The 26564-nt window shown below is 44.7% G+C and overlaps 1 protein-coding gene across 2 annotated transcripts; it reads right to left on the bottom strand.

Moving 5' to 3' along the window:
• Window positions 1-19996: 19996 nt before the first annotated feature.
• Window positions 19997-24030, bottom strand: LOC103650062 (probable WRKY transcription factor 31). Of its 2 annotated transcripts, none has more exons than XM_008675729.3 (6): window positions 23655-24030; window positions 23454-23534; window positions 23121-23315; window positions 21517-21837; window positions 21127-21240; window positions 19997-20965 (listed from the first exon to the last, which is right to left on the bottom strand). In XM_008675729.3, the coding sequence occupies exons 1-6, from the start codon at window positions 23928-23930 to the stop codon at window positions 20207-20209; spliced, it is 1746 nt and encodes a 581-aa protein (XP_008673951.1). In that variant the 5' UTR covers window positions 23931-24030; the 3' UTR covers window positions 19997-20206. The 2 variants fall into 2 exon arrangements, with proteins under 2 accessions (XP_008673951.1, XP_008673952.1); XM_008675730.3 differs by having other exon boundaries at window positions 23642-23926.
• Between the last annotated feature and the right edge of the window lie 2534 nt (window positions 24031-26564).

Below are 26564 nucleotides of genomic sequence, written 5' to 3'. Positions count from 1 at the left end.
GTGCTTTTTATTATGATGTCAACAACATAAGTCAGCACATTCCTACCTATTTGAGAGTGAAGGACCTTGGCTGTCATTATGCTGAAGCTTCCTCCAGCATTCTTGAGCCCCTCAAGCATCCGAAGGTAGCAATAAGTTCCTCTAGGAGTTATGAAGCTAGTTTTTGGCTCATCTTCCTTCTTCATCCAAATTTGATGATAGCCTGAGTAGCAGTCCAGTAGACTCATAAGCTCCGAAGAAGCTGCTGCATCCACAAGGGAGTTTATTCTTGGTAATGGGAACTCGTCCTTTGGGCATGCTTTGTTGAGATCTGTAAAATCAATACACATTCAATGTTGGCTAGCCATTCTGGATATGTTACTTCTCTGATAACACTAGCACTGAGAAGTCTCTTTACTTCGTTTCGAGCACCTTCAGCTTTATCATCCGACATCTTCCGAAGTCTTTGCTTCCTTGGCCTAAAAGATGGATCCACATTAAGTGAATGTTTAATAACATCTCTGTTGACACCATAAATGTCATTAGCTGTCCAAGCAAAGACGTCTTGTTGTTTTAACAAAAACCTTATCAGAGTTTTTTCTTGCTCATCAGATAGCTCAGATCCCAGCAGTATCCTTTGATGTGCTATATCTTCACATAGGAGTATAGGCTTCGGCTGATCTGCCGAAGCAGCCTTCTCTCTTTTGTGTTTATATTGTCGACAAGCTTCATCTCCATCTATGTTGTGGATTGCCTTTGAATCTGTCCAACACCCTTCAGCCCTTCTGGCATCTTCTTGACTTCCATGGACAGCAATGGGCCCTTGTTCCGAAGGTATCTTCATGAAATAGGTATGCTGGATGAAGTATTGCTTCGAAGGCATTAAGTGTCCCTCGACCAATGATTGCATTGTACGGGTACTCCATGTCGACAATGTCAAAAACAACTTGCTCAGTTCTTGTATTGTGGACATAACCGAAGGTAACTAACATTGTGATTTTTCCAAGTGCCACAATCTGTCTTCCTTCGAAGCCACAAAGAGGGTGCATAGCATCATGAATCTTGTCCTCTGGCTCTTGCATCTGTCTAAAAGCCTTTGCAAATATAATGTACGCTGCACTGCCTGTGTCAACTAGAACATTATGGACCAGAAATCCCTTGATGACACAAGATATAACCATAGCATCGTTGTGAGGATAGTCTTTTAGCTGAAGATCCTCCTGGGAGAAGGTGATTGGGATGTGGGACCACTTGGACCTGACGAACGGTCCTTGCACCCCAACATGATGCACTCTTCTCTGCGCTTCCTTCTTTTGCTTCTTGTTGGCTAGCTCTGAACTTGACCCGCCCGTGATTGGGAGCACCAGCTTTGTGACCGAAGGTGCTACAACTTGGTTGTTGAACGAAGCCATCGTCTCAATAGTGGAAGTGAGTTCGTCGGAGGTGGGCGCCAATGTTGCGGACTTGTTCTCAAATGCTATGAATTAAGAACAAGGCAACCCAAATGTTAATGGTTAAAGACCTTCGTCCTCCGAAGTATTATCTCCCTTAGGATATAATGATCTTCAGACGAAGGTCATGAAGGACATACCTTCATCATATCGATATATTTATTGGAAAATAGGATCATATGACACATATAAAGAACATGAATAATCATATGATATCATTCAGATATTTCTATTATATAATCATGAATGAACATGAACAATATTGAATTACATTTATACCTTCGGCTTGACAGAAGGTGAGAATCCAAGAGTGATGTGCGAGCGAATATAAGTCAGCGTGAACAGTATAGGGATACTGTTCACCTATTTATAGGCACGAGATGCAGCCCAGTCGAAATTACATTTATGTCCTTGATAACAAATTACAAACATGACACAAATTATCATGGACTGAATGGTCTTTTCCTCTTTAAGTCGGTGTCGCCCTTCGTCTCAAGGCGCATCATTATGCCGAAGCTTTCTGGATTTTAGCTTCAGCATATACCTTCGTGTTATGTCTGCGTGCATATCGTCCTGTCGAAGGTGTTTTTGCTTAGAGGACCTTCGACGTAGAAGAAGGCCCCCAAAATAAACTTTGGTTGGATTTGAACTTTGGTTTGAAAACTAGGATTTGAAAATGGAAAACAGAATTAAAAAAAAGAGAAGGACTACCTATACTCGTCTTGGGCCGATTCTTTCTTTGGCTCGGCCAAACTCTGGCCTTCCTTAGCCTAGTTGTCTCCCGCCGCTGACACCTAGGACCGAGTGGTCAGCCTTCATGGACTCATAACTCGCGCGTGCCCACTCCTCTGTCACTGGCTCATGGGGCCAAGCCAGCAGAAGTCACCCCCCGCGCCTTTGGTCCTGCCTCCCCTCTGTGTCACTGCCATGTGGGGCCTGGTCTCCACAAGCTTCATCTAGCTGAAACCGGATCGAGCGAGATTCACGGCCGTTGACCCGCAACCACCTCTGCCGACAAAATCCAGCCGTGCTGGGGATCCTCGGCTTCGGCATATATAACCAAACTGAAGTCGGGTCCTGCTCCTCATCCAATCCGGTCGAACCCTCCCCCCCACTGTGATCTGGGAGCATGAAACACCGGTAACTAGGGGTGCCACCGTCGCCGGTGATCTTCGTGTGCAACGCCCAAGCCATCGCTAGCAGGATATTCTGGGGTTCCCCTGCACACATGGAGTCTGCGGGAGGTGACCCCGAGCGCTTGGCTGACCTCTGCTTGAAGGAATTCCTCATCGGTGTGTGGTGTCGCCATGGAGCCATGCCCTAGCATGAATAGAGCTTCGGACTGCGTAATCATCGGTAAGTAGCCTTCGACTGAGTTCGTCGTTTACTCATCATCTGGTAGCACCAGACATGGTAGGTTATCGGGCACTAGGGAGTGTAGTGGCTAGCGTCAGCAATGTCCACCACCGTGGGGAGGCCGGTGGGCTACCGTGGATGCGACTAGAGGAAGAAGATAGGCGAGCGCCGTTGATCCGGTATGGAACGACTAAGATTAGACGTCTCGGTGCCCCTTCACGTGTCTAAATCCGGCCGCTGGATCTGATCGGGTGGTCAGTATTGACTCAAGCGTAATTAAATCGTGGCCATTTGATCTCGCGTGGGCGGCTCAGATTAAATCTTAGGGATACCCTTTCGGTGGTATAATCGGTGCCGTAGATCGGTGATCCGATGGCCGAGATGTTGTACCTATTCGCTGATCTAATCGTAGCCCTTGATGCAAGATCCAACGACTGTGGCTCCATGATACCCCCTTCGGCCGTGTAGTTTTATAAATGAAACCCCCTGGTTTCCAATATTCAACCCGCAGTCCAGAATAGTGTTAAAACTATTACAGATTTACAGTGAGGCCTTGTTTTTGCAAGATAGACCCTAGAGAATTTACAAATGGTGTACGTAGTACAATCTGGGTCTCTGATTTAATAAATAAAAATCAGAAAATGATTTTTTATATAAATTAAACCCCAAAACTTCATAAATTCATAACTTTTGCGTCTCAACTCTGATTTAATTCATTCCAGTTGCGTTAACTTCGTAATAAAATTGACTACACATTAAAAACATTATATTTATTATTCCACATACCTTTACAATGGGATATTTATTTAACTTATGCTAGTTGATTAATCATCAAGGCTAGTCTGTGATTATAATATGATTTATACTTTAGTATATGTAGATTAAAGTTATTTCTTTAATATCTTTAGCACATGATTTATAAAATCAACATAAAGACCTAAAATCTAATTGGTTAATCACATAGATCTTTCGAAAACCATCTCTCTTCAACCATGACTCGGAATTTAGTCGTTCTCAAACCCACGATCTCGTAGTGACACGTAGAATATTATTATGCAGTTTGTTCTCATATTTGGTGTGATGTTAATTTTGCCTATACCATGTTTGTTTGTATTGCTACGAATAGTAGTGAGGTCACGAGAATCTGAAGATCATCCTGGTACCTGGAATCTCGAGTCCCAGGCAAGTTGTGCCCTTGATCACTTTTTCTCTACCTAATAATGTTTCTATTAATCATTGTGACATGCTCAGGTTAATTTGATGGGACCCAATAGGTTTCCCTAGCCTTGTTTTCCACCACCTTGCAAAACAAATGAATTATTGGGTAGATTTGCTATTGCTCTACCTGGTTTTGGGAAACTAATGTTTTATTATGATCATGTTCCAATTATATTGTTATTTAATTATTGTTCATGATAAGATCATATTGTTAATTGGAACATGTAGAACCACTCAAGAAAACTGTGCTACCACAAGGGTGGTATGGGACACCCTTGGTTGACTAATTAAGAAAGTTAGTGGAGGACTACCTTACCCGAAAGGGGCAAGGGAAGTAGGGGAGTGGTCGGTATAGGGAGGTTCTCGGGCTGATTTTGCTGCGATGGCTTTTCAGACGGGGGATTCCTATACCACGCTTCCTAGAAACTGTAGCAGGTTTTCTGAAGCTAGTGAAACTTTGTAAAGGCCTCGTAGTGGCACCCTGCCTTGCTCCTTGGTAGAGGTGTATGGCGGTCTGATCAACTCCGTGGCAAATGGGTAACACGACTGAAAGGGAAATAGGGTTAACCATTTCCTATAAATAGATTTTGGTGGTTGACGACCAACATAAACCATATGGACTAACTAGTTTGGCTAGATGTGATTTATCTCAGGTGCATAAGGTTCAACACAAACCAAGAAAGAATTCAGTTAGGGGACACAATTAATTTGGAGCAAAAAGGACTTGAGTGTGCTGATTTTTGGCGCACCGGACACTGTCCGGTGAGCCAGCGGAGCAACAGCTCTCTGCACGCCAACGGTCGACTGCGCAGAGCTATAGTGGTGAACAGTGTCGCGACAGAAGTCAGAGCGCATAAGTCAGAGGGCACCGGACTGTCCGGTGTGGCACCAGACTGTTCGGTGTGGCACCAGACTGTCCGGTGCAGCTAGAAGACAAACGTCTCTAACGGTCAACTGCTCCATACCCTAACGATTGCACTGATGTGGCACACACCGGACAATGCACAGTGGCTCTCCGGTGGCGCACTGGACTGTCCGTTGCGCCCATCGCCAGCAGCCTTCACCAACGACTAGGAAGTGTTTGGGGGTTATAAATACCCCCAACCACCTCATTCATTGCCATCCAAGTTTTCTGAAGATCACATTCAATACAAGAGCTAGAGCAGTCACTCCAAGACACAATTCCAAAAATCAAACCCTCTCCAAGTCCCAAATTCATCTCAACCACTTAGTGACTTGAGAGAGAGTGAGTTTGTGTTCATTTGTGCTCTTGTTGCTTGGATTGTCTTTCTTCCTTCCTCACTTCTTTTCTAAGTGCTTGTAAGCAAAGCAAGAGACACCAAGTGTGTGGTGGTCCTTGCGGGGTCTTAGTGACCCGTGAGATTAAGAAAAAGGCTCACTCGGTCTAAGTGACCGTTTGAGAAAGAGGGAAAGGGTTGGAATAGACCCGACCTTTGTGGCCTCCTCAATAGGGACTAGGTTCTTTGGAACCGAACCTCGGTAAAACAAATCACCGTGTCTAATCGCCTTGATTCTCGCTTGATTTGTTTGCCCTCTTTCCTCTCTCTAACATTTCCTTGCTAGTATTAATTTGAGTTTGCTCCCATACGTCATCCGCACTCTTTGAGCAACTCCTAGCAAGAGAAACAATCTTTCGGACTTAAATTTAATTCTAACGCTAACCCCGACCTTTAGTGTGTGTTTAAGTTTGTAAATTTCAGGTTTCGCCTATTCACCCTGTCACGGAACCTCCCAAGGTATTAGGCCCACCTACCGATGTCCTTGTCCTAAGAACCTCGGACAACCATGTAGATGCATATAATCACTCGACAAGTTCGGTACCCTGTATCCTCATTACATCGCCCAAGAGTGTTTCACCCATCACGCTGATATTACATCACATTAGAGGAAAGAATAAGCGGAAGCATATTACAATAACTTAATTTACATTCATAAAATATATAGAGAGAGTATTATTACAGTATCGGGTGTTAAGAGTGCATAAAGTATTATTACAAACCAGGGAGGCAAAACACCCTCCCGCACGTAAGTTTAGTGTTTACAAATTGGGAGGCAAGCATCCTCCCACACCCACGATCACGGATTTGGCTCCTCTTTTGGTACCACCTTTGAACAGAAATAGCAAAACTCCACTTTTTCCTCACCTACAACAACATGGGTTCGAAAACCCTGAGTACGGAGTGTACTTTCGCAAGTCTTACCCAACAAAGGAAAAAGACTCTCAAGGATATGCTGGCTTGAGGGAGTCAAGGTAAAACTGATCAAGCATCAAAGACTCTGTTTGCAGAAATGCCTAATTATAGTGGATCCTTAAAAATCCAGTTTTATTGTCAGGTTAAGTAAATTTACCTGCATCTAAAGTTCTTTCTATCCTAGTTCAAGCACTTGGCCTACACTAGTCGTCTTTTATCACCCTTTTACTTTACTGGATTGCTACGTGTAGGGCAGTGACCAAGTCTTCTTGTTCAAGAAGTAACGACGATCTGAATCGATTAATACCTAGCTAGGGATCTCCAACCACACGACATATGTAGCACTTAACCCTTGCATATGTCAACTCGCCATCGGGTTTCTCAAGACCAGACCGGGTTCACGCCAACCGAGAGCACAGATACACCACCGTCCAGCCTCTTGCCATGGAGGGTACACTCTACTCTCGCTATCTCTCCACTCCCATTGCGTGTTATCGTTTCTGGTATTGGTCTGCATGAGGCAAAGCTTACCCATGACGAGGCATGTGGCTAGTTAAAAGGTCCTCAATCAGCAAGCCTACATCGGTACGATCCTTAATCGACTCAGACGGAGACACTACATTGAGATTTCCTTCTCGTGCAAGTCACCCGCCCGATCTCAGCTTTATTATTTACAACCCAAAGTTTGGTACCTGGCAGAGGTACATCTTTTCCGATGTTGAACCCATCATGGCCATGATGGATTCACCATCAAGTCTTTTCTTTGAAAAAATTCCCATCCCATATGAAGCATCACCTTTTGTTTAAAAACAAAACATTTTGTTTTCTAAAGCACAGCTAAACATCCGAAAACTTTTAAGTAAAACAGGTAGCAAGGAATGGTAATCAATTCGAAGGAAGGGAAATGCAACAATTGTTTAGCACACAACTCCTACCACCTAATGCATCATTTCAAGTGATAAAGATTTTAAAATAACAAGGAAGGGTAAATGCACCGGGGCTTGCCTTGTGTTGTAGGAGACTCGGGATCTATTCCTCAAATATCAAAGTAGAAACTGTTCTCGACAGGTGGAATTTCAGCTTGTGGGGCAGTTTCTTCTTCGACAATCACTTCTTTGTTTTCTATACATAATAATACATTACATGAATGCTCATGTAATGCTATGAATATGCAATAGAAACACATTAATTTGTGTCTTGAATATAACTTTACTTCATGGTACACCTGAGTCACTAGGGTTTTCTGAGTTAGTACCCTATTAGGGTTAAGCAAATTCTACCTTAGGAAGCTAGGGTTTTGAGTTTGGGATCCAACAATGTCCAAAACATGCCAAACTTCACCTAAGGGCTTTAATTATCATATTAAACTTACCCAAAAAGTTTTATGATTTTTGGAGCTACCAACTTACTTCTAAAATTCTAAAAGGCTAGATTTAGGCATCTTTAAATGCTAAATAATTCATGGTTGGGACTAAAAATCTTGGAACTATTTTTATTAAATACTAGAGGAATTTAGGAGTCTAGTAAAATTGGTCCCATATTTTTTTATCATTTTTCTAAAATTTCCTATAAATTTCTTAAGCCTAACAGAAAAATAAAAAAAACAAAATAATGAATAGTGACGGGCTCAAACCAACCCAAGCCAGCCCATTGACAGAAGAAACGCGCCCACGCACGCGCCGGCGACTTTGCACAGAGCACCTCGGCCTTTTGAATATTCGGTAAAGAGTCCCTAGCAATATTCCTCCGTGTCTCTGACATTTGCACAAAGGCCCTCCGACTTCTTTTTCTTCTCCAAAATGAATCCTGGCAACAACGCGCTCGCCGTCGGTCCTCTCTTTGCTAAGACCGGCCATGAACGACGTCAACTAACTAAACTAAGTGTCGAACTAGCACCCCTGACCCCATGCGAATCTAAGCCATGCCTCAATTTAACCAATCCTGCCCTGGGTTCTCCCACCCACGATAACGGCGAACACCACAGACAAATCGAGGTGTTCCAGACAATTAAGCACGGTCTAGCTTAATGGGTTGAACCGATGAGCATCACCAGTGAACAAGGGCGTTGAAACATGAACAAGGAGAACAAGAGCGGACCTAGAAATGGCGGTCCACGGCGCGGTGACACACGGAGGTGCGAAGAATCGACTTGGGGGAAATGCAAAATTGGGGTGCGGTGGTGCACGATAGGAGCTAGCTGGGGGTGGGTTGGACGCGTAACAAAGAGGCGGAGCAGAGGGTATCCTCAATTTATAGATCCCGATTGAACTGGCCATGAATTTTGGATTGAGATCACAGTTACCACGACCAGGATATTTCACAGTGGCTTACTCACCGTGGCGCGCGAGGGGGAACTAGTCCACAGATGATAACCGGCTGCTTGCCATGACCCTTACGACACAGAGGAGTGGTCATTACGTGTCACGGCCGGAGAAACAGTGAGCTCCGGTGATGCCAACGCGACTGACCGCAGCGGGACACGACGGCCGGTCCGGCCAGCGACTGGATTCACCCCTCCTCGGATATTTTCACCCTGCACCGATGTTATCTACCTCTCCCGCGACACGAATCTCCCAGGCAGGCGCGAATTGCGGCGACAGATCACCGACGTCAAGTTCACGGCACCGGAGATTTTTCTGGTCACTGTACCATGGTGATCTTCATCAGAAGCTATGACAGAACGATTTGGAGAACTTCGTTCTCCATTTTTCATGTGACAATTCACTCACTTGCCTGCATCAATTTTGTCGTCCAAGGTACCAACTACAATTTTGTTACAAAGATCTTACTCAGACATCCACTCAATTCCCCACAATTTGATCTCCAAGTTCTCCCAATTTCACTGGTGGTCATAATTCAGTCTTCAGTGGTGACTGACAGTCCATTTTCATGTCAATTTATCTCCAATTTCTGTATAGCATCAATGCTCAGTCATTTAAGCAAAGTTGTACTCCTATCATAGCTCTACAAAATTGATGTACCAACTTAGAGCAAAATCTTCATGAATCAAGAGATACAAAGCCCCAAAGGTAACCCAATTCCACTGAAATTCAGAGTTAGCCACTTAGGGGTTCTTGGTTCTTTTTGCAATTAAGTCCAAATTTCTCCACACTACTTGAAAATCCTCCAATGTAAAAGTTACTTAGTTTTTGATGTTCTATCACTTTGATATTTGCACTTTGGTCCAAAAGTGTATAGAATTTGAATTCACACCCTAGGGTACAATTTAGGGTTTTGAGCACTCTAGGGTTTTTGTGTCACTCAAATTCACCAACTTAATATCTTGTGAACATTTCCAATGACTTTTAAGGTATTACTCATTGTGGCTTACTATTACCCATATGCCCTAATCCCAGGGTTGGTTATCCTACCCTAGGGTTAAGTACACTTAAGTCACCACATTACACATGTGTTGAAATTTTACCTAGTGAATGCATTCTAGGTGTGACAAACAAAATGAAATGTCAATGCATATGATGTCATGCTCAAGTTTTAGTTCCAGTAACACCAGGGGTAGGATAGTGAAGGCTATATTTTATATCCTGCAAACTATCCTGAGCATAAAATTAGGAGAATTCATGTTAGGAAACCTCATTCTATTTCTCATCATGCATTTATGTATAAAAATGAGGCTTCTAGTTCTAGGCATTCCACTCATGTTAAAATGCCTAAAAAGAAAACTCCTAATGCATCAAATGAGCATAACATTTCATTTAAAACTTTTGATGCTTCATATGTGTTCACTAACAAATCAGGGAAAGTAGTTGCCAAATATGTTGGGGGCAAACACAAGAGTTTAAAGACTTGTGTTTGGGTACCCAAGGTACTTGTTTCTAATATGACGATTGAATAACTTTTAAGGGAGTGCTAGATGGTCAGCTATACTTAGTTGATTTTAATGATAATCAAGCTGAACTAGACACTTGTTTAATTGCTAAGACCAATATGGGTTGGCTCTGGCATCGCCGACTTGCCCATGTTGGAATGAAGAATCTTCATAAGCTTCTAAAGGGAGAGCACATTTTAGGACTAACAAATGTTCATTTTGAGAAAGACAGGATTTGTAGCGCATGTCAAGCAGGAAAGCAAGTTGGAGTCCATCATCCACACAAAAACATCATGACGACTTACATGACGCTTGAGCTACTCCACATGGACCTATTCGGTCCGATCGCTTATATAAGCATCGGCGGGAGTAAGTACTGTCTAGTTATTGTGGATGATTATTCTTGCTTCACTTGGGTATTCTTTTTGCAGGAAAAATCTCAAACCCAAGAGACTTTAAAGAGATTCTTAAGACATGCTCAAAATGAGTTCAGATTGAGAATAAAAAATATAAGAAGCGACAATGGGACGAAGTTCAAGAATTCCCAAATTGAAGGATTTCTTGAGGAGGAGGGCATCAAGCATGAGTTCTCTTCTCCCTACACACCTCAACAAAATGGTGTAGTGGAGAGGAAGAATAGAACTCTACTAGACATGGCAATAACCATGCTTGATGAGTATAAGACACCGGACCGGTATTGGGCGGAGGCGATTAACACCGCCTGCTACTCCATCAACCAGTTATATCTTCACTGAATCCTCAAGAAGACATCGTATGAACTCCTCACTGGTAAAAAACCCAATGTTTCATATTTTAAAGTATTTGGGAGCAAATGTTTTATTCTTATTAAAAGAGGTAGAAGTTCTAAATTTGCTCCTAAAGCAGTAGAAGGCTTTTTACTAGGTTATGACTCAAACACAAGGGCATATAGAGTCTTCAACAAGTCCACTGGATTAGTTGAAGTTTCTTGTGACATTGTGTTTGATGAGACTAATGGCTCCCAAGTGGAGCAAGTTGATCTTGATGAATTAGATGATGAAGAGGCTCCATGCGTCGCACTAAGGAACATGTCCATTGGGGATGTGTGTCCTAAGGAAACCGAAGAGCCTTCACAAGCACAAGATCAACCATCATCTTCCATGCAAGCATCTCCACCAACTCAAGATGAGAACCAGACTCAAGATGATGAAGATAAAGATCAAGAGGATGAGCCACCTCAAGAGGAGGACATTGATCAAGAGGGAGATAATGAAGATAAGGAAGATGATCAAGAAATTAGGGATCAAAGACCGCCACACCCAAGAGTCCACCAAGCAATTCAAAGAGATCACCCCGTCAACTCCATTCTTGGTGACATTCATAAGGGGGTAACCACTAGATCTTGAGTTGCACATTTTTGTGAACATTACTCTTTTGTGTCCTCTATTGAGCCATACTGGGTGGAGGATGCACTAAGAGATCCGGATTGGGTGGTGGCTATGCAAGAGGAGCTCAACAACTTCATGAGAATGAGGTATGACATTTAGTTCTATGTCCTAATCAAAATGTTGTAGGTACCAATGGGTATTCCACAACAAACAAGATGAGCATGGTGTGGTGAAAAGGAACACAACCCGACTTGTGGAAAAGGGATATTCACAAGTCGAAGGTTTGGATTTCGATGAAACCTATGCACCCGTAGCTAGGCTTGAGACAATTCGTATATTACTTGCCTATGCTACTTACCATGTCTTCAAGCTTTATCAAATGGACGTGAAGAGTGCCTTCCTCAATGGCCCTATCGGAAGAGGTCTATGTTGAGCAACCTCTCGGCTTTGAGGATAGTGAGTACCCTAACCATGTGTATAAGCTCTCAAAGGCGCTTTATGGGCTCAAGCAAGCCCAAAGAGCATGGTATGAATGCCTGCGAGATTTTCTTATCACTAATGGCTTCAAAGTCAGTAAAGTCGATCCTACTCTCTTCACTAAAACTATTGCAAAAGACTTGTTTATATGCCAAATCTATGTTGATGGTATTATATTTGGGTCTACTAACAAGTCATCTTGTGAAGAGTTTAGTAGGATAATGATACAACAATTCGAAATGTCTATGATGGGGGAGTTGAAGTATTTCCTTGGATTTCATATCAAGCAACTCCAAGAGGGCACCTTCATCAGCCAAACCAAGTAAATTCAAGATATACTAGATGAGTGCCCCGTGCGTTGCAACGGAAACACACAATACCATGATAACTTATATATATAATGTGTCTTATATTGTTATAAGAAAATGTTTCATAATTCATTTGTGATCCTAGCCATATATAAATTTTGTTATTTTAATTTAACTGTTTCACTACTACATTACAACCATCAGTATCATACAGACTTTGATATATACCATGATTTGCATGGTCTCATCATTGGAGAGCACGTGCCACACCTATCGGTAGAAGTTCCCTCGTACATCGTCAGTCATCAGGCACGCACAACCATACATGTTTGCTTAAATAAAAAGGCAAGTGTGTGCGTTTGCAAAGAGAATTAAAGGCAGGCCAGCACAAAAGCTACCTCGGCGATGGCAAGTGGTCATTGTTGTCGGTCCTCCTCTGCGTCACCTCTGTCGCTAAGATGACGCCACAGTCTTTGATATAGTAGTCGTCGAACGCGCGTGACATGGCGAGTACCGATGACTTTTGGCTGGGCTGCTAAACGAAGTGCACCCCGGCTCATCAGCGAGGTAGTACACCTAGCCGTTGCACCTCCAGATATGCTACTCCTCTACATACATCTTGTCCGAGGACACTCACACAACATCAACAACAACCGTCGTCCCAGCGCACAAGAATTTATGGCCGGTCAGTAGCGACTTACGTGGCCGGTTGAGCTTCAGGTGGATGATGAGCTAGATGGCGTGACGGCACCATCGTCGGATGCGGTGCCCAGAACAACCCGAGAGTCGCCGGCGTTGGCAACGACTATGAGGTCCCTCGTTTGAATATGGACAGCGGTGTAGCCGCTCTGGACCGCGTCCAAGCGACGGCTGCACTGGAGCTTGCCGAACATAGCGACGCATGCGGCCAAGTAGGACTGCTTCCAGAGGTCGAACTGGCAGTTGCCAAGCTTCTTCTCATCGTCGATGAGCGACGCCAACGCGAGCGCCTCCTGCCAGTGGTGTTTGTTCGGGGTTTCCAAGTAAGAAACATGGATTCATCTTTGGCGTTAGTTTATAAAAATGACTCACAAGTCAGATCCATGGACAAAATATTACGAAGAATAAATGTCACACATATAAAAAAGGAATTTAAGTTGAAAACTTATTCAAACAAAAGAAGTTGCATGCAAGGCTCTTCTTTAAATACTACTCTCTCCATCCAAAAATATAATTCGGGAATCTCGTTGATAATTATCTACTAATACACATTGTGTAAGGGTAGCAGGTGGGCTTTGGGAGAGATGTAGTAGATATTTTTACTGTAACAAATATTAACATAAACACACATGTGGTGTAGTGGTAGCTACGAGCACATTTACTTGAGAGGTCGCAGGTTCAAATCCCATTAGGGCCACATTTGTGTTTTTTTAATTTAATTTTAGCTAGGCGTGGGATGCACGTGGGAATGGGAATGAGCTTTGCGGGGAGAGGAAATGAGAAAAACAGTGCGGGGAGGGACACAATTGGGAATGGGAAACATGGGAAACGGGTCAGGACACAGTTGGGAATGGGAATGAAAACAACACACAGGGCGCATGGGAATGGGAATGAAAACACACAAGAGTTCGGAATGGGAATGGCAGAACCAGGAATGGGGCAGCCTACCCCTTAGAGTCTTAATAGGTAGTATAGGCTTAAGAAGTTTGGAATGAAGAATGGCAAATCCATCAAGACACCCATAGGAACTAATGGGCATCTCGACCTCGACATAGGAGGTAAGTCTGTAGATCAAAAGGTATACCGGTCAATGATATGATCTTTACTCTAATTATGTGCATATCGACTAGATATTATGATTTCCGTATGCATGTGTGCAAGGTTCGAGGCAAATCCTAAGGAAGTTCACCTTAGGGCCATGAAAAGAATTATGAGATATTTAGTTTATACTCCTAAGTTTGGGCTTTGGTTCCCCAAGGGATCTACCTTTGATTTAATTGGGTATTCCGATGCCGATTTTGCCGGATGTAAAATAGATAGAAAGAGCACATCAGGGACTTTACAGTTTCTGGAAAGATCCCTAGTGTCATGGGCTTCAAAGAAACAAAACTCCGTAACTCTTTCCACCGCCGAAGCCGAGTATATTGCCGCATGACATTGTTGTGCCAATTACTTTGGATGAGGCAAACCCTTAGGGACTATGGCTACAAATTGAGCAAAGTCCCTCTCATATGTGATAATGAGAGTGCAATCCGCATGGCGGATAATCCCATTGAACACAGCTGCACTAAGCACATAGACATCCGGTATCACTTTCTGAGAGATCACCAACAAAAGGGGGATATCGAAATAGCTTATGTGAACACCCACAAAATTAGCCGATATCTTTACCAAGCCACTAGATGAGGAAACCTTTAGCAAACTTAGGAATGAGCTAAATATACTTGATTCTTGGAACTTTAATTGAAACATTGCACACATAGCTCATGTATATACCTTTGATCATGTCTCTTTCATTTGGTACAAATGCATATTTGTTATTCTTCTTGTGCCACGGTTAAGACTAATGTGCCTTCGAGTGTATTTCTATCATTAGTCTTAGATTGAAAGGGAAATGGAGTATTTGGCAAAGACAAGGCTTCTACTCCAATTCTGACGGTATCATTTACCCTTTGCCGCTACTCCTACAACTCTCATTGGTATGACCCTTCATTTATATTTATTTTACCATTTGGGAGAAAATGTCAATAAGGGCTCTCAATTTCTCCGTTTTTGGCGATTAATGCCAATGGGGGAGAGAGTATTAAGCCCAAAGCAAAAGGACCACACCACCACCATTTCAAAATTTTCACAAATGCTTATTTTAAGTTTATTTCAATTGGGACTTGAGTTAGCCTCGAAATGAATTTTTCAATTGGTGTATTTTCAATTGGTATCTAATTTTCAATTGGTATGTAAAAGTAAGATTCCAATTGGTATTTCAAAATTGTCTTTCAAATTGGTATCTATTTCAAAACCCTCTTGAAAGCTAAGGGGATAATTCATTAAGGGGAGCTTTTATTTAGTCAAAGGAAAAGCATTTGAAATAGGGGAAGAAATTTCAAATCTTAAAAATGCTTCTTGCAATCATATTTCTACACCTTTGACTATTTGCAAAAGATTTTTTAAAGGATTTTTCCAAAAGATTTGCAAAAATAAACAAGTGGTGCAAATGTGGTCCAAAATGTTAAATAAAAGAAAAGCAATCCATTCATTCTTAGTCATATGCTTAAAGTCTTTTAATTGGTTTAATTCTAAGTAACCTATGCACATCTACCTCAATTGCAAACTATTTACATTTCTACTCTGCATATTTGCTTTGGTTAGTGTTGGCATCAATCACCAAAAAGGGGGAGATTGAAAGGGAAATAGGGTTAACCATTTCCTATAAATAGATTTTGGTGGTTGACGACCAACACAAACCATATGGACTAACTAGTCTGGCTAGATGTGATTTATCTCAGGTGCATAAGGTTCAACACAAACCAAGAAAGAATTCAGTTAGGGGACACAATTAATTTGGAGCAAAAAGGACTTGAGTGTGCTGATTTTTGGCGCACCAGACACTGTCCGATGCACCAGGCCCGTACAGCTTCCAACAAGCCACTCTCGGGAATCTAGAGGCGCGCTCCGCTATAAATCACCGGACTGTCCGGTGAGCTAGTGGAGCAACGACTCTCTACGCGCCAACGGTCGATTGTGCATAGCTACAGTGGTGAATAGTGTCGCAGCAGAAGTCAGAGCGCAGAAGTCAGAGGGCACCGGACTGTCCGGTGCAGCTAGAAGACAAACGTCTCCAACGATCAACTACTCCAAACCCTAACGGTTGCGCTGACGTGGCACGCACCGGAGAGTGCACAGTGCTGTCCGGTGGCGCACCGGACTGTCCGTTGTGCCCATCGCCAGCAGCCTTCACCAATGGCTAGGAAGTGATTTGGGGCTATAAATACCCCTAACCACCTCATTCATTGCCATCCAAGTTTCCTGATCTTCAATACAAGAGCTAGAGCATTCACTCCAAGACACAATTCCAAAAATCAAACCCTCTCCAAGTCCCAAATTCATCTCAACCACTTAGTGACTTGAGAGATTGAGAGAGTTTGTGTTCATTTGCGCTCTTGTTGCTTGGATTGCTTTTCTTCCTTCCTCACTTCTTTTCTAAGTCCTTGTAAGCAAAGCAAGAGACACCAAGTGTGTGGTGGTCCTTGCGGGGTCTTAGTGACCCGTGAGATTAAGGAAAAGGCTCACTCGGTCTAAGTGACCGTTTGAGAGAGAGTGAAAGGGTTGGAAGAGACTCGGCCTTTGTGGCCTCCTCAACGGGGACTAGGTTCTTTGGAACCGAACCTCGGTAAAACAAATCACTGTGTCTAATCGCTTTGATTCTTGCTTGATTTGTTTGCCCTCTTTCCTCTCTCTCTCTAACATTTCCTTGCTAGTATTAATTTGAGTTTGCTCCCATACGTTATCCGCTCTTTGAGCAACTCCTAGCAAGAGAAACAATCTTTCGGACTTGAATTTAATTCTAACGCTAACCCTGACCATTAGTGTGTGTTTAAGTTTGTAAATTTCAGGTTTCACCTATTCACCCCCTCTAGGCGACTTTCAATGACTTGTGGGTAAAGATGCGCAACCTCTGCAGAGTGTAAAAACTGGTATATCAGCCATGCTCACGGTCATGAGCGACTGGGACACTCACATGATTAACTTATGGAATTAAACTCAATTTTTCATTTGCATTGCATTGTGGGTGTTGTTATTAATATCGATCTCTTATTTAATTGGGTTGGTATCTACTTATACCTAGTAACTACTAATAAAATTTTGACCAACTTTAAAAGCAATGCTAAGCTTTAATCATCCTCTTTGGTAAGTCTTACACTTGACATGAGCTCCCACCTTTGGTGAGTTCATGCACATTATTCCCCACAACTTGTTGAGCGATGAACGTATGTGGGCTCACCCTTGCTGTACTCACATCCCCCAGGTCAAGAACAGGTACCGCAGGATGAGGCGCATGCAGGATGCTGTGATGAGTTCGTGAGTGTTCTAGGTCGTCGTCTCCCAGTCAACTTTGGGTTGCTGGACCGTTGTCTTCATATGATGTAATTATTTAACTATTTTGTACAGAACTCCGTTATATATTAATGTTATGGCATTCGTTTCTATACCATGAGTCATCATATGTGTAAGACTTGTTCCCAGCACACTTGGTGATTATTTCGTGCCCGGGTTTGGACTTCCTAAAATCCGGGTGTGACATATCTTCAACCTTTATGACAAGTATCACAATTAGTTATCAATTGCACCTCCTATTTCATTTGGTAAAAACACTTGTAAGGCCATGGTAAGACACTTCTGAGTTGTTTGTCTTCTTTTTTCTACTAAAATGTCAAGTAAAGGGACCAAAGATAAAGTTTCTCTCACTAACTTTAGTGTGTGTGAAAGGTCATGCTCCAAAAGCTTATTAACAACAAGTGCACATTATCTGATGGGAGGCTTCATGTATCATGTAAACTCTTGACACTTTGGCAATGAAACTGAAGATGCTAAGGAATGACAACCTGAACCACAATGACATTGACACAACGATGATGTTGCCAATGAGGATTTGAAGGATGAAGACTATGACAATATAATAATGATGGTAATTCTCATGCATGTCATCCAACATGCAACACATTGGTGTGGGAAACATAACGCCAACATTGTTGTTATATGGGAGGTTATATCTATTGTGGTAATAATGCCCCCTTCTTTAAGCAGATCAATTTAAAATGTTTGCTTTTGTTTGTTCTTTTGATCATGAGGCATACATAGATTGGGACTTTGTTGTTAGTAGAAATGTAATTCTCATTTAATATCTGAAGAGCATAGAGTTATACTTGCTACTAGTAGGTTTACTAGTTTTTCTTTTTTTATAGTGGAATGCTATTTGTAATGGTAATGTTACCAACCATATACATCAAACTTGGACAACACTTGTCAAGATCTCCTCCTTAAAATGGTTAGCTAATAACTAAGAAGTCTTACATTACTACTATTAGTTAGATAATAAACTCAAATCACTAAATTTGTACTTCATCTAGGATCACATAGATAGAAAGGTTTACTACAACTCACAACAAGTTCACATCACATTAAAAGAAGTACTTAAGTATACAACAAGTTGTTCCACACTTTATTCATTGCATCGTCACCACAACAAAGTATGAGCAGAAATCGTTTTTTTAACAAAAACAACATAATTTTTAAATACAACACATAGATGTGATGCTCTACAAATCGATACCCATCATCCTCTTGATTTTTACCATCTAAGAACACTATGCATGAATTATACAATGACAAAATTAGACAAGCATTGTTACAAGGTATTGGACCAATCACAAGGATAGAAGCTCAATTAGGAGATTGTAGAAATTCTAATCATAGGATCAATCACATGGATTATACAATGACAAAATTAAACAAGCATTCGGTTTGACTTATGAAACCGGGTGTGACATCGGTCAATATAGAAACCATCAAAATAGGTGGGCATCAAGGAATTTTTAGGGTGTTGCACACCATCTTTTGGTCTATTTGGTCGTGCATCATCTTTGAGATCACTAGGGGCTTTATAAGACCTTACAATCGGTAGCCACCACACACATTAGGGTTTTGGTTTGGTGGAGTTCTAGTTTTTCTTATGATTCAAACCTTCTTGTAACACTTTAAAAGCCACTGTTCTTATTCTTATTCAATTGTCTCAATTAGTCCCATCGGTTCAATACACGAACCCATTAGTTTGCCATAATTCATGCACATATATTTGCAATTTCATATTACATTCTAATTTATGTTCTTCAACTAGCATGGATGAAAAGTCTTCCTGGTGAGGCCAATTGTGTTGTGCATGTTTGATAACCAATGAAGCTGTGGCGTAGCAGCTGTAGAGATTAGAACCATACTTGATTAAAAGACTAGATTGTGATCGTCGAGTTCTCCATCAATTGAACTTATCGTACCTATTAAAAGATCAGACCATGTCTTCATCATCATACCTCTTGCCACTAGGGCGTGGTGCTTGTGTTCACCATTATTGGTATGCACTAGAAAAATTTAACTTTGCGAGATCACATCAACCATATTTGTGATGTGGTTGTCTAATATTAGAGCGAACGAGGTCAACGATATTTGAGTTGGAAGTTCAAGCAAAGATGGCACTATCAGAGGGAGCGCTCCAAAAAAAAAAAGGCTTCATGAAAATCCAACTTCGTGTGGAGAAGACTTGTGGGCTCCATGGACCATGGAGATACCCAACCTATGATACCCAAATGGTTCTTGCACTGAGCTAGGCAACTAATGGACTAGGAGGTGTGCGGAACTCAACTAGCTGATAACTTCTCATTGTATGACCTTTGGTGTGGTATGTGCAAAGCAGGTACCTGTCCAACCATGCCGTGCATGCATGTGGACGATGATGAAGTCAAGTTGGAGACCGCGTGCTGCTTGAACAGCGGGCGGCGTCAATATTACCCCGACTCTCTCTCAGTCAACAGATTAGGCGCCGGCGCCGTCGACTTAAGTAACACACGACCTCAACAATCATGCTGCATGTTTCTACGTACGAAGGTCGAAGCCTCGGTCGTCGCCCTCCATGGACCGTTAGCTTTGGACGGTTATGACTTGGGCGGCGGTCCAGTACGTCTACAGTTTGTTCCAAATCAATTTGACCATTAATTCATTTTCTTATTCATCTTTAATTTGCACAATTCTTTCCTTCGAAAGGACAACATTAATGTACGCGCCTAATTAATTCAGCTAAAACTACTGTATATTTCCAATTTTCATCTGTACATAATACAACAAGTATGGTTCGGTATATCTCATTTCTGTGCATAATAAACATAATACACTCATCAATTTTACAGACAGTCGTAGTCGAAGTAGTGCAGCAGATGGATGGTCTGTGATCGCCAAACTCAGCACGTACGTGTACTCATCAGTTCCCTCAAGTTGTGGACGTGGTGCAGGACTGCGTCGCGAACCGAGGCGATCCGCCGGACGCCGCATGTGCTCCGGCTGCCGTCGTCGTCGGACTCGGACCTGCTGTGGCGGCACCCGCGCTGCCGCCGTTGGCCTCATCCCCGGGGATGCCGATGATGTTGCTCGCACGTGGAGTAGGCTGCTGAGCCTGATGCGCTGCTCCTGCCATGACCGACGAGATGGCTGCCGCAAGCGCCGTGGTGAAGTTGGGGTCGGCGGCGATGGCTGCAGTCACCGTCTCCATCACCGACTGCTGCTGCTGCTGCTGCCGCGGCGCGACCGGCAGCCCGGTCGGCACCGTGGGCGCTCGCTGCGGAAGGAACATCGCCAGCGGCGATGGTGCAGGAAACGGCATCGCCGCCGCCGGGGCGGCCACCACGGGGTGCATTCCTCCGGGCGGGCGATGCAGTCCGTGGGGCAGCAGGCCTCCGGGCGCCTGCTGGGTGAGGTCGAGGGTGATGGTGGGGAACGGCGCGGAGGCGGAGAGCGTGGCCATTGTGGACGCGTAGGGGATGCTGCTGCTGGAGTGGTGGAACAGCGCTGCCGCCGGGTGGCCGAGGAGGGCAGCCGCGCCGTCGCGGCTGGTGGCCGGGCCGGAGAGGAGCATGGCAGCCGCGGCGGACGTGGTGTTCGCCATGGTCGTGGCCGCCGGCGGTAGCGGGTGGTTGTGGTGGCCCTCGTATGTCGTCACCAGAATTGTCTTGTCCTCGGCGCACCGTTGCACCTGAATGTGCATTACATATTAGTACAATCATGCATGACACACATGCATGATATGATACCACCATGCAGCCGCGCGCTAGAGCTAGCTTTAATTTTTGAGTACATACCAACTGTTGCTAATATATTAACACCATATATAACTTGTGCATGTGTTAATATTACCTGCTTCCTCACGGGGCATGCCACAGCCATTGTGCACCGATAGTATGCTCTCGGGCATGGGTTACCTTTGGCCATCTTCTGCCCGTACTTCCGCCATTGACACCCGTCGCTAATCTACAGTTAGGCAAAATAATAATGTCATATACATTGCAATTGCAGGACGGACTATGTACATCACTATGTGTATTATTGGAATAACTATATGTGCGGAGAGACCAGGAATTAATATTAGTAGTCTCTCTTGTGTCATTAGTAATCCAAAATACCAGGAGATCGATCTCTACCTACTGTAGTTTTCAATGTTGCTTTAAGCACGTCATTAACTGGCCGATCGATAAGCAATTAAGCGGGGGATCAACAAAGAAGGGACCAGATTAAACTGTTAATTACCATTGGCGCCTCCGACCGCGCGCGCACGGACACCCTCGCCTTCCGGCCCGGCAGCTCCGACGACGCCGCCGCCTGCTCGCCACTCTCTCTCGGTGGAGACGTCTTCCTCTTGCCGTCGGCCGCGGCGGCGTCGTTGTCGTTGTTTCCTCCATTGCTCAGCGAAGGCGACGCCTCGACGACCCCGGCTCCGTCGCCGGCGCCGCTGACAACCTCGTCCTCGACGGCACGCGGCTGCGCCACGGCGGAGGACGACGCGCGCGCCTCCAGCAGCAGCCGAGTGGACGCGCTGTACTGCGAGGCCGCGGTGCTGGTCAGGTGGGTCTGCATCCAGATTTGGTGGCGATGGACACGTTCGTACGTACGTACGTACGCGTGTGTGCCAATTGTTTAATTAGTCAAAGAGGAAATTTAAAGCGAGCAAGCAACTGAAAGCGTTCGTGCATGGGATTAGCACATGCTAACTACTACTGGGGTAGCAGCAGTACAGATCATCGATCACATGAGAGAGCAAGGTGTGTACCAGTCGCTGTGTATTATTCATAATAATTAGTGTCACTGTATATATGCCGCAGAAAAACAAAAGACCGTAGCCGAAAACCAAAATATTCAAATTAGATGCTGTGTGCGTGCGTGCCAAAACCCTGTGATTCACCAATAATGACGACGCTGTGTGTTTGAGGTGAATGATGCTAGCAGCGGATTCTTCAGGTGCTCAGTTTGGATGAAATATTGGTCTGGTACTATCGTTTTGTGGTGGTGGCGGAAGGGAAGGCCGGATCGAGCGTGAAACGGCCGCGCGGATTGCCCATGCGCGGATGGTGAGCAACGATGCCTCGTGAATTCTACAGAACGAGAACACGGGGATAGCGCGAAAGGGAAAAAAAGAAAAAAAATGAGAAAAAGAGACTGTTAATTAGACCCGATTTGTAGCCTCGAAATGCTAGAGCGGACTTCATGGGAGGGTGAGTACTATCCGCTAGCTGTTTCCGATGCTCCTATATATGTGCAGTGTCTATCATATCAGTACTTGACTATACTATTCGACTAGGATACTCTTTTATATGATGGAAGAATCAAATCGAGTAAACTACACTGACGCATTCATAAGCTCATGTGACATGATTAATTTGACGAGGATCTTACCATGGAAGTGCGTGCACGCACGCAAATTAATTTAGCTGTGGACTACTGTACATTATTGCACGGATCTTCATCTTGAAGAATCTCTCTCGGTAGCAAATATATTTCTCTCTAGCATATAATAGGTCTAATATATATATTGGGAACAAGAAGCGAATTTAAAAATTGCGCAATTGATGCGGACTCAGATGGATCAGCTAACGTGTGGTGCTAGTAGTAATCCCGCAATTGATGCGGACTCAGGTAACGTGATGATGCTAGTAGTAATTGCGCAATTGAAAAGTTGAATTTGGAATTTGAAACCCACTCAACGTTGAAATCAACAATCCAGGCAGAAGGCAACAACAATTAAAGGAAACAAAGACCGAAAAAGAAGACACGCCAACAATAATTAAAGGAAATAAGACCGAAAAAGAAGACACGCTGGGGAGATCGGCCATATAATCCGATGAAACAGCACTTACATGAGCCAGTGATGGCCTACTGATCATGAGATCGGCAGGATGCAGTCGATGTTGGTGGTGCTGACCCTGCGTGACAAGGAGAAGCTGTTGGTACAGCGCGCCATAGCTCCGGGTGAGCTCCTCCAGTATTCCGCGCAGCCGCCGGTTCTCCTCCACTACCCGCCTGAGCTCCGCTTCCACAGCTGAAGCCTCTATCTACACAGTACACACACATATAGGTATATGATATACAAAATAATATATATCAGAAATGCAAAAAATCCAACAAACGACGGCGAGAAGAAGGGGGGGAGATCTTCGGAGAAAGATGAATTCGAACGGAAGTGAACCAACCTTTTGATTTTTGGTCTGCATCACTTCGTCGCCGGCGCAGGTCGTGGCAGCTGTGGTGGTGGTCAGCAGGTCGAGCTCGATCTGCACGAACAAGCACTATACTTGGTCAATTCAAAAAGGAATCATACAATACCGCCGCCTAATTTCAGCAATCCGCAAAAGCCTCGCCAGTAGCTGACGATCGATACCGCGGAGACTCACGTAGACGTCGTCACGTCCGCCTCCGGACACCCCGCGCCCGCCGCCGCCGCCGCTGTCCTGGTCCCGGGGTCTGGAGACCCTCGAGAAGAAGTCCACCTCCCTGATCTCGCCCCGGCGGCCGACCGCCTGCTTCTCGTCGTGCCGCCTGCCGAACAAGTTGGTGACTCCGCGCTGCAGCGAGAGAGCGCCGTGTTCCATGACTGCTGCCTGCTCCCCCTCCTGGGCTTCCTCGTGGCGGACGTGGTTCTGGCGGTGCGGCTCCGGTTTCGTCTCCATGGATGGAAAGGACGAAGAAGAAGGTTTTGGGCTTTATGGTTACTTGTGTCAATTAGGGTCAAGGCTACACGCAAAAGAAGCCAAAGCTGACGGACTTGGACTTCCGGGCTTCCGGCTGCACAAAATAGTAATAAATAAATAAATAAATTAGAAAAAAAAGGTGTGTGTGTGGACCAATGGGAAAGTGGAAAGGGCCGCATGAAATGGAGATGGTGGGCCAGCAGCTTCAGGCGCCGCGTTGTATGACGTCGGGCAAAGGAGGGGAGGGGTAGACCGGTAACTGTGCATGAGCATCCACGTGATAGCGGAGGTTCATTAGGAAAGACACTCAGGTCAAGGAAGTCAATTTCGGTTGGGGAACCAAATGGCGCCGGAGGACGACACGACGACGACTAATAATCCCGTGGTTTTGTCTCTCTTTTTTACATCCGGTCAAAAATGTCACACCGTTGCGATTGTGTACATGTAAGTGTGTGTTTTAATTTGACCGATGGCTACCACACTCATCTATTTTAAACGGCTCATGAACTATGATAATCTTGGCAATTAATTTGACCTGCATATGATCATAAATTTTAGGATAAAGGGGGTGTTTGAATGCACTAGAGCTAATAGCTAGTTCGGTAAAAAATTGCTAATGGAATTAGCTAGCTAACTATTAACTAATTTACTAAAAATAGCTAATAGCTGAACCTTTAGCTAAGATGTTTTGATGTCTCCGGCTAATTTTAGTCGCTAACTATTAGCTTTAGTGCTTTCAAACACCCCTATAATAGTAGGAAGATATGAACCACTAGCTAGAAACACTAATTTTTCATAGTGACGACTTTTCTAAAAACGTGTCACTAATAACTGTGCACAGACCTCCGTTCTAACATTAGTGACGTGTATATATAAACACGTCGCTAGCTTCACGTGTATTTAAGGGGGTGTTTGGTTTGAGAAATCACTCCGTCCAAAATGAGGTGGTGCATTATGGATCAATTCTTCAAATTTGGTGGGATGACCCCATTTCTTATATTAGTACTAAGTAACTAACTATGAGGAATAAGGTGGTGATGGATCAACACATTCCATTCCACAAACCAAACATAAAAGTGAGGAGTGAGAAGATGATGGATGTTGGGGCGAAGGCGAAGACGCCACCCTTCGCTCGATGCCTTCGCCGATCTCGCCGACCCAACGGAGGCAAAGCGGCCGACAGTTTCCACCCTTCGTCCAACACGCTACAAGACGAAGGCCTACGACGAGGAGCGAGGTCGCTCCGTCTTGCGTCCTCGTCCAACACGAAGGCCCACGTAGAATTCGGCCCATTGTAACAGGCCCCGCGCGGCTGAGCGCATTACGGGCCCGATTTGTGAAGGCTTTTCTGTAATGACAGTCTGTAACCCTGCTTTATGGGAATATTTCGGGGATGACCTAGGCGCCTGAGGGCACATGCGTCCTTAATCCATGGCGCTAGGTACTCAGGCACCTATAAATACCCCCACACAGTGCCCCTGAGAGGCTAGATTAACAAAGCAATTGCCTTCTTGAGCCAAAACCTCGTTTGCATCACTTTCACTCCCCCGTTGGATCATCTTGCTCGGGAGAGCAAGTTCCAACATTTGGCGCCCACCGTTCGTGCTACGAAAAAACCACCCACGATGGCACCCAAGAGAGCTAGCTCGAAGGCAGCCCCATCCATTGACGAAGCTGCGAAGGCAGCACTGCTGGCCGAGAAAAAGGGCAAGGCCCTTGTCGACACCACCCACCAAGAAGCCTGCGAAGACGACGCACTCAGCAAGAGGCAACGCAATGAACAACCCACACCTGAAGGCAGCCTCCGCACCTGCAGCTCCGGAGGATAACCGCAACCCCCAGGCTTCGCTCCATCGGAGGGCGCGGACGCAACCGAGGACGGCGAAGTCATCGGCGTTTCAGCAGAGGAACAGCTACAACTGCGTGCCTTGCGCATCAAGAACCGCAACCTCCAGAAGCAAAAAGAGATCCTCGAGGCCAAGCGCCAACGTGTGTCTGCGTAAGCCAAGGTGCGCCAGATGATACGCGACGAAGGGCAAAAGGCTCAGGAGCTTGAGCAAGAGATCGCGCTCACGCAGCGCGAAGGCCAACTCGGTCTACAACACGGCCCACCCCTCCAACAGCGCGCGCAAATCGAAGACCTATTCATCCCTCAGCGCGGACACGCCATCCCGCACGACGCAGCTTTCCAAGGTGTCAACTACCTTGACGAGCGGAGTCCCCTGGCGCCACACCTGCAAGTGTCACCATGGCCCGCCAACTTCAGGGCAGGGACCTATCCCAAGTACAACGACAGCACTGACCCAACACAGTATATCATGAGCTATAAAGTCGCCGTTGCATCATCCAGAGGGGACGACACCACGATGGTCAAGTCATTCATCATCGCCCTCGAAGGCCCGGCCCTCACCTGGTACACCAGGTTGCCCCCGCTGTCCATCGACTCCTGGAGAAGTCTCCGGGACAAATTCCTGCTCAACTTCCAAGGGTACCGCCCAGACACCGACGCCTTGGCTGAACTTTCACTCTGCAAGCAGCTGGAAAGAGAAACTCTGCGGGAGTACTACTGCAAGTTTCTGACTCTCAAGTCACAACTGCCTTCGGTTGATGACC

This window comes from Zea mays, chromosome 3 (assembly GCF_902167145.1).
Source record: "Zea mays cultivar B73 chromosome 3, Zm-B73-REFERENCE-NAM-5.0, whole genome shotgun sequence".
In the NCBI taxonomy this organism is placed as follows: Eukaryota; Viridiplantae; Streptophyta; class Magnoliopsida; order Poales; family Poaceae; genus Zea; species Zea mays.
The sequence above is the reverse complement of the archived record's forward strand: the minus strand, read 5'-3'. Positions and strand labels throughout refer to the sequence as shown.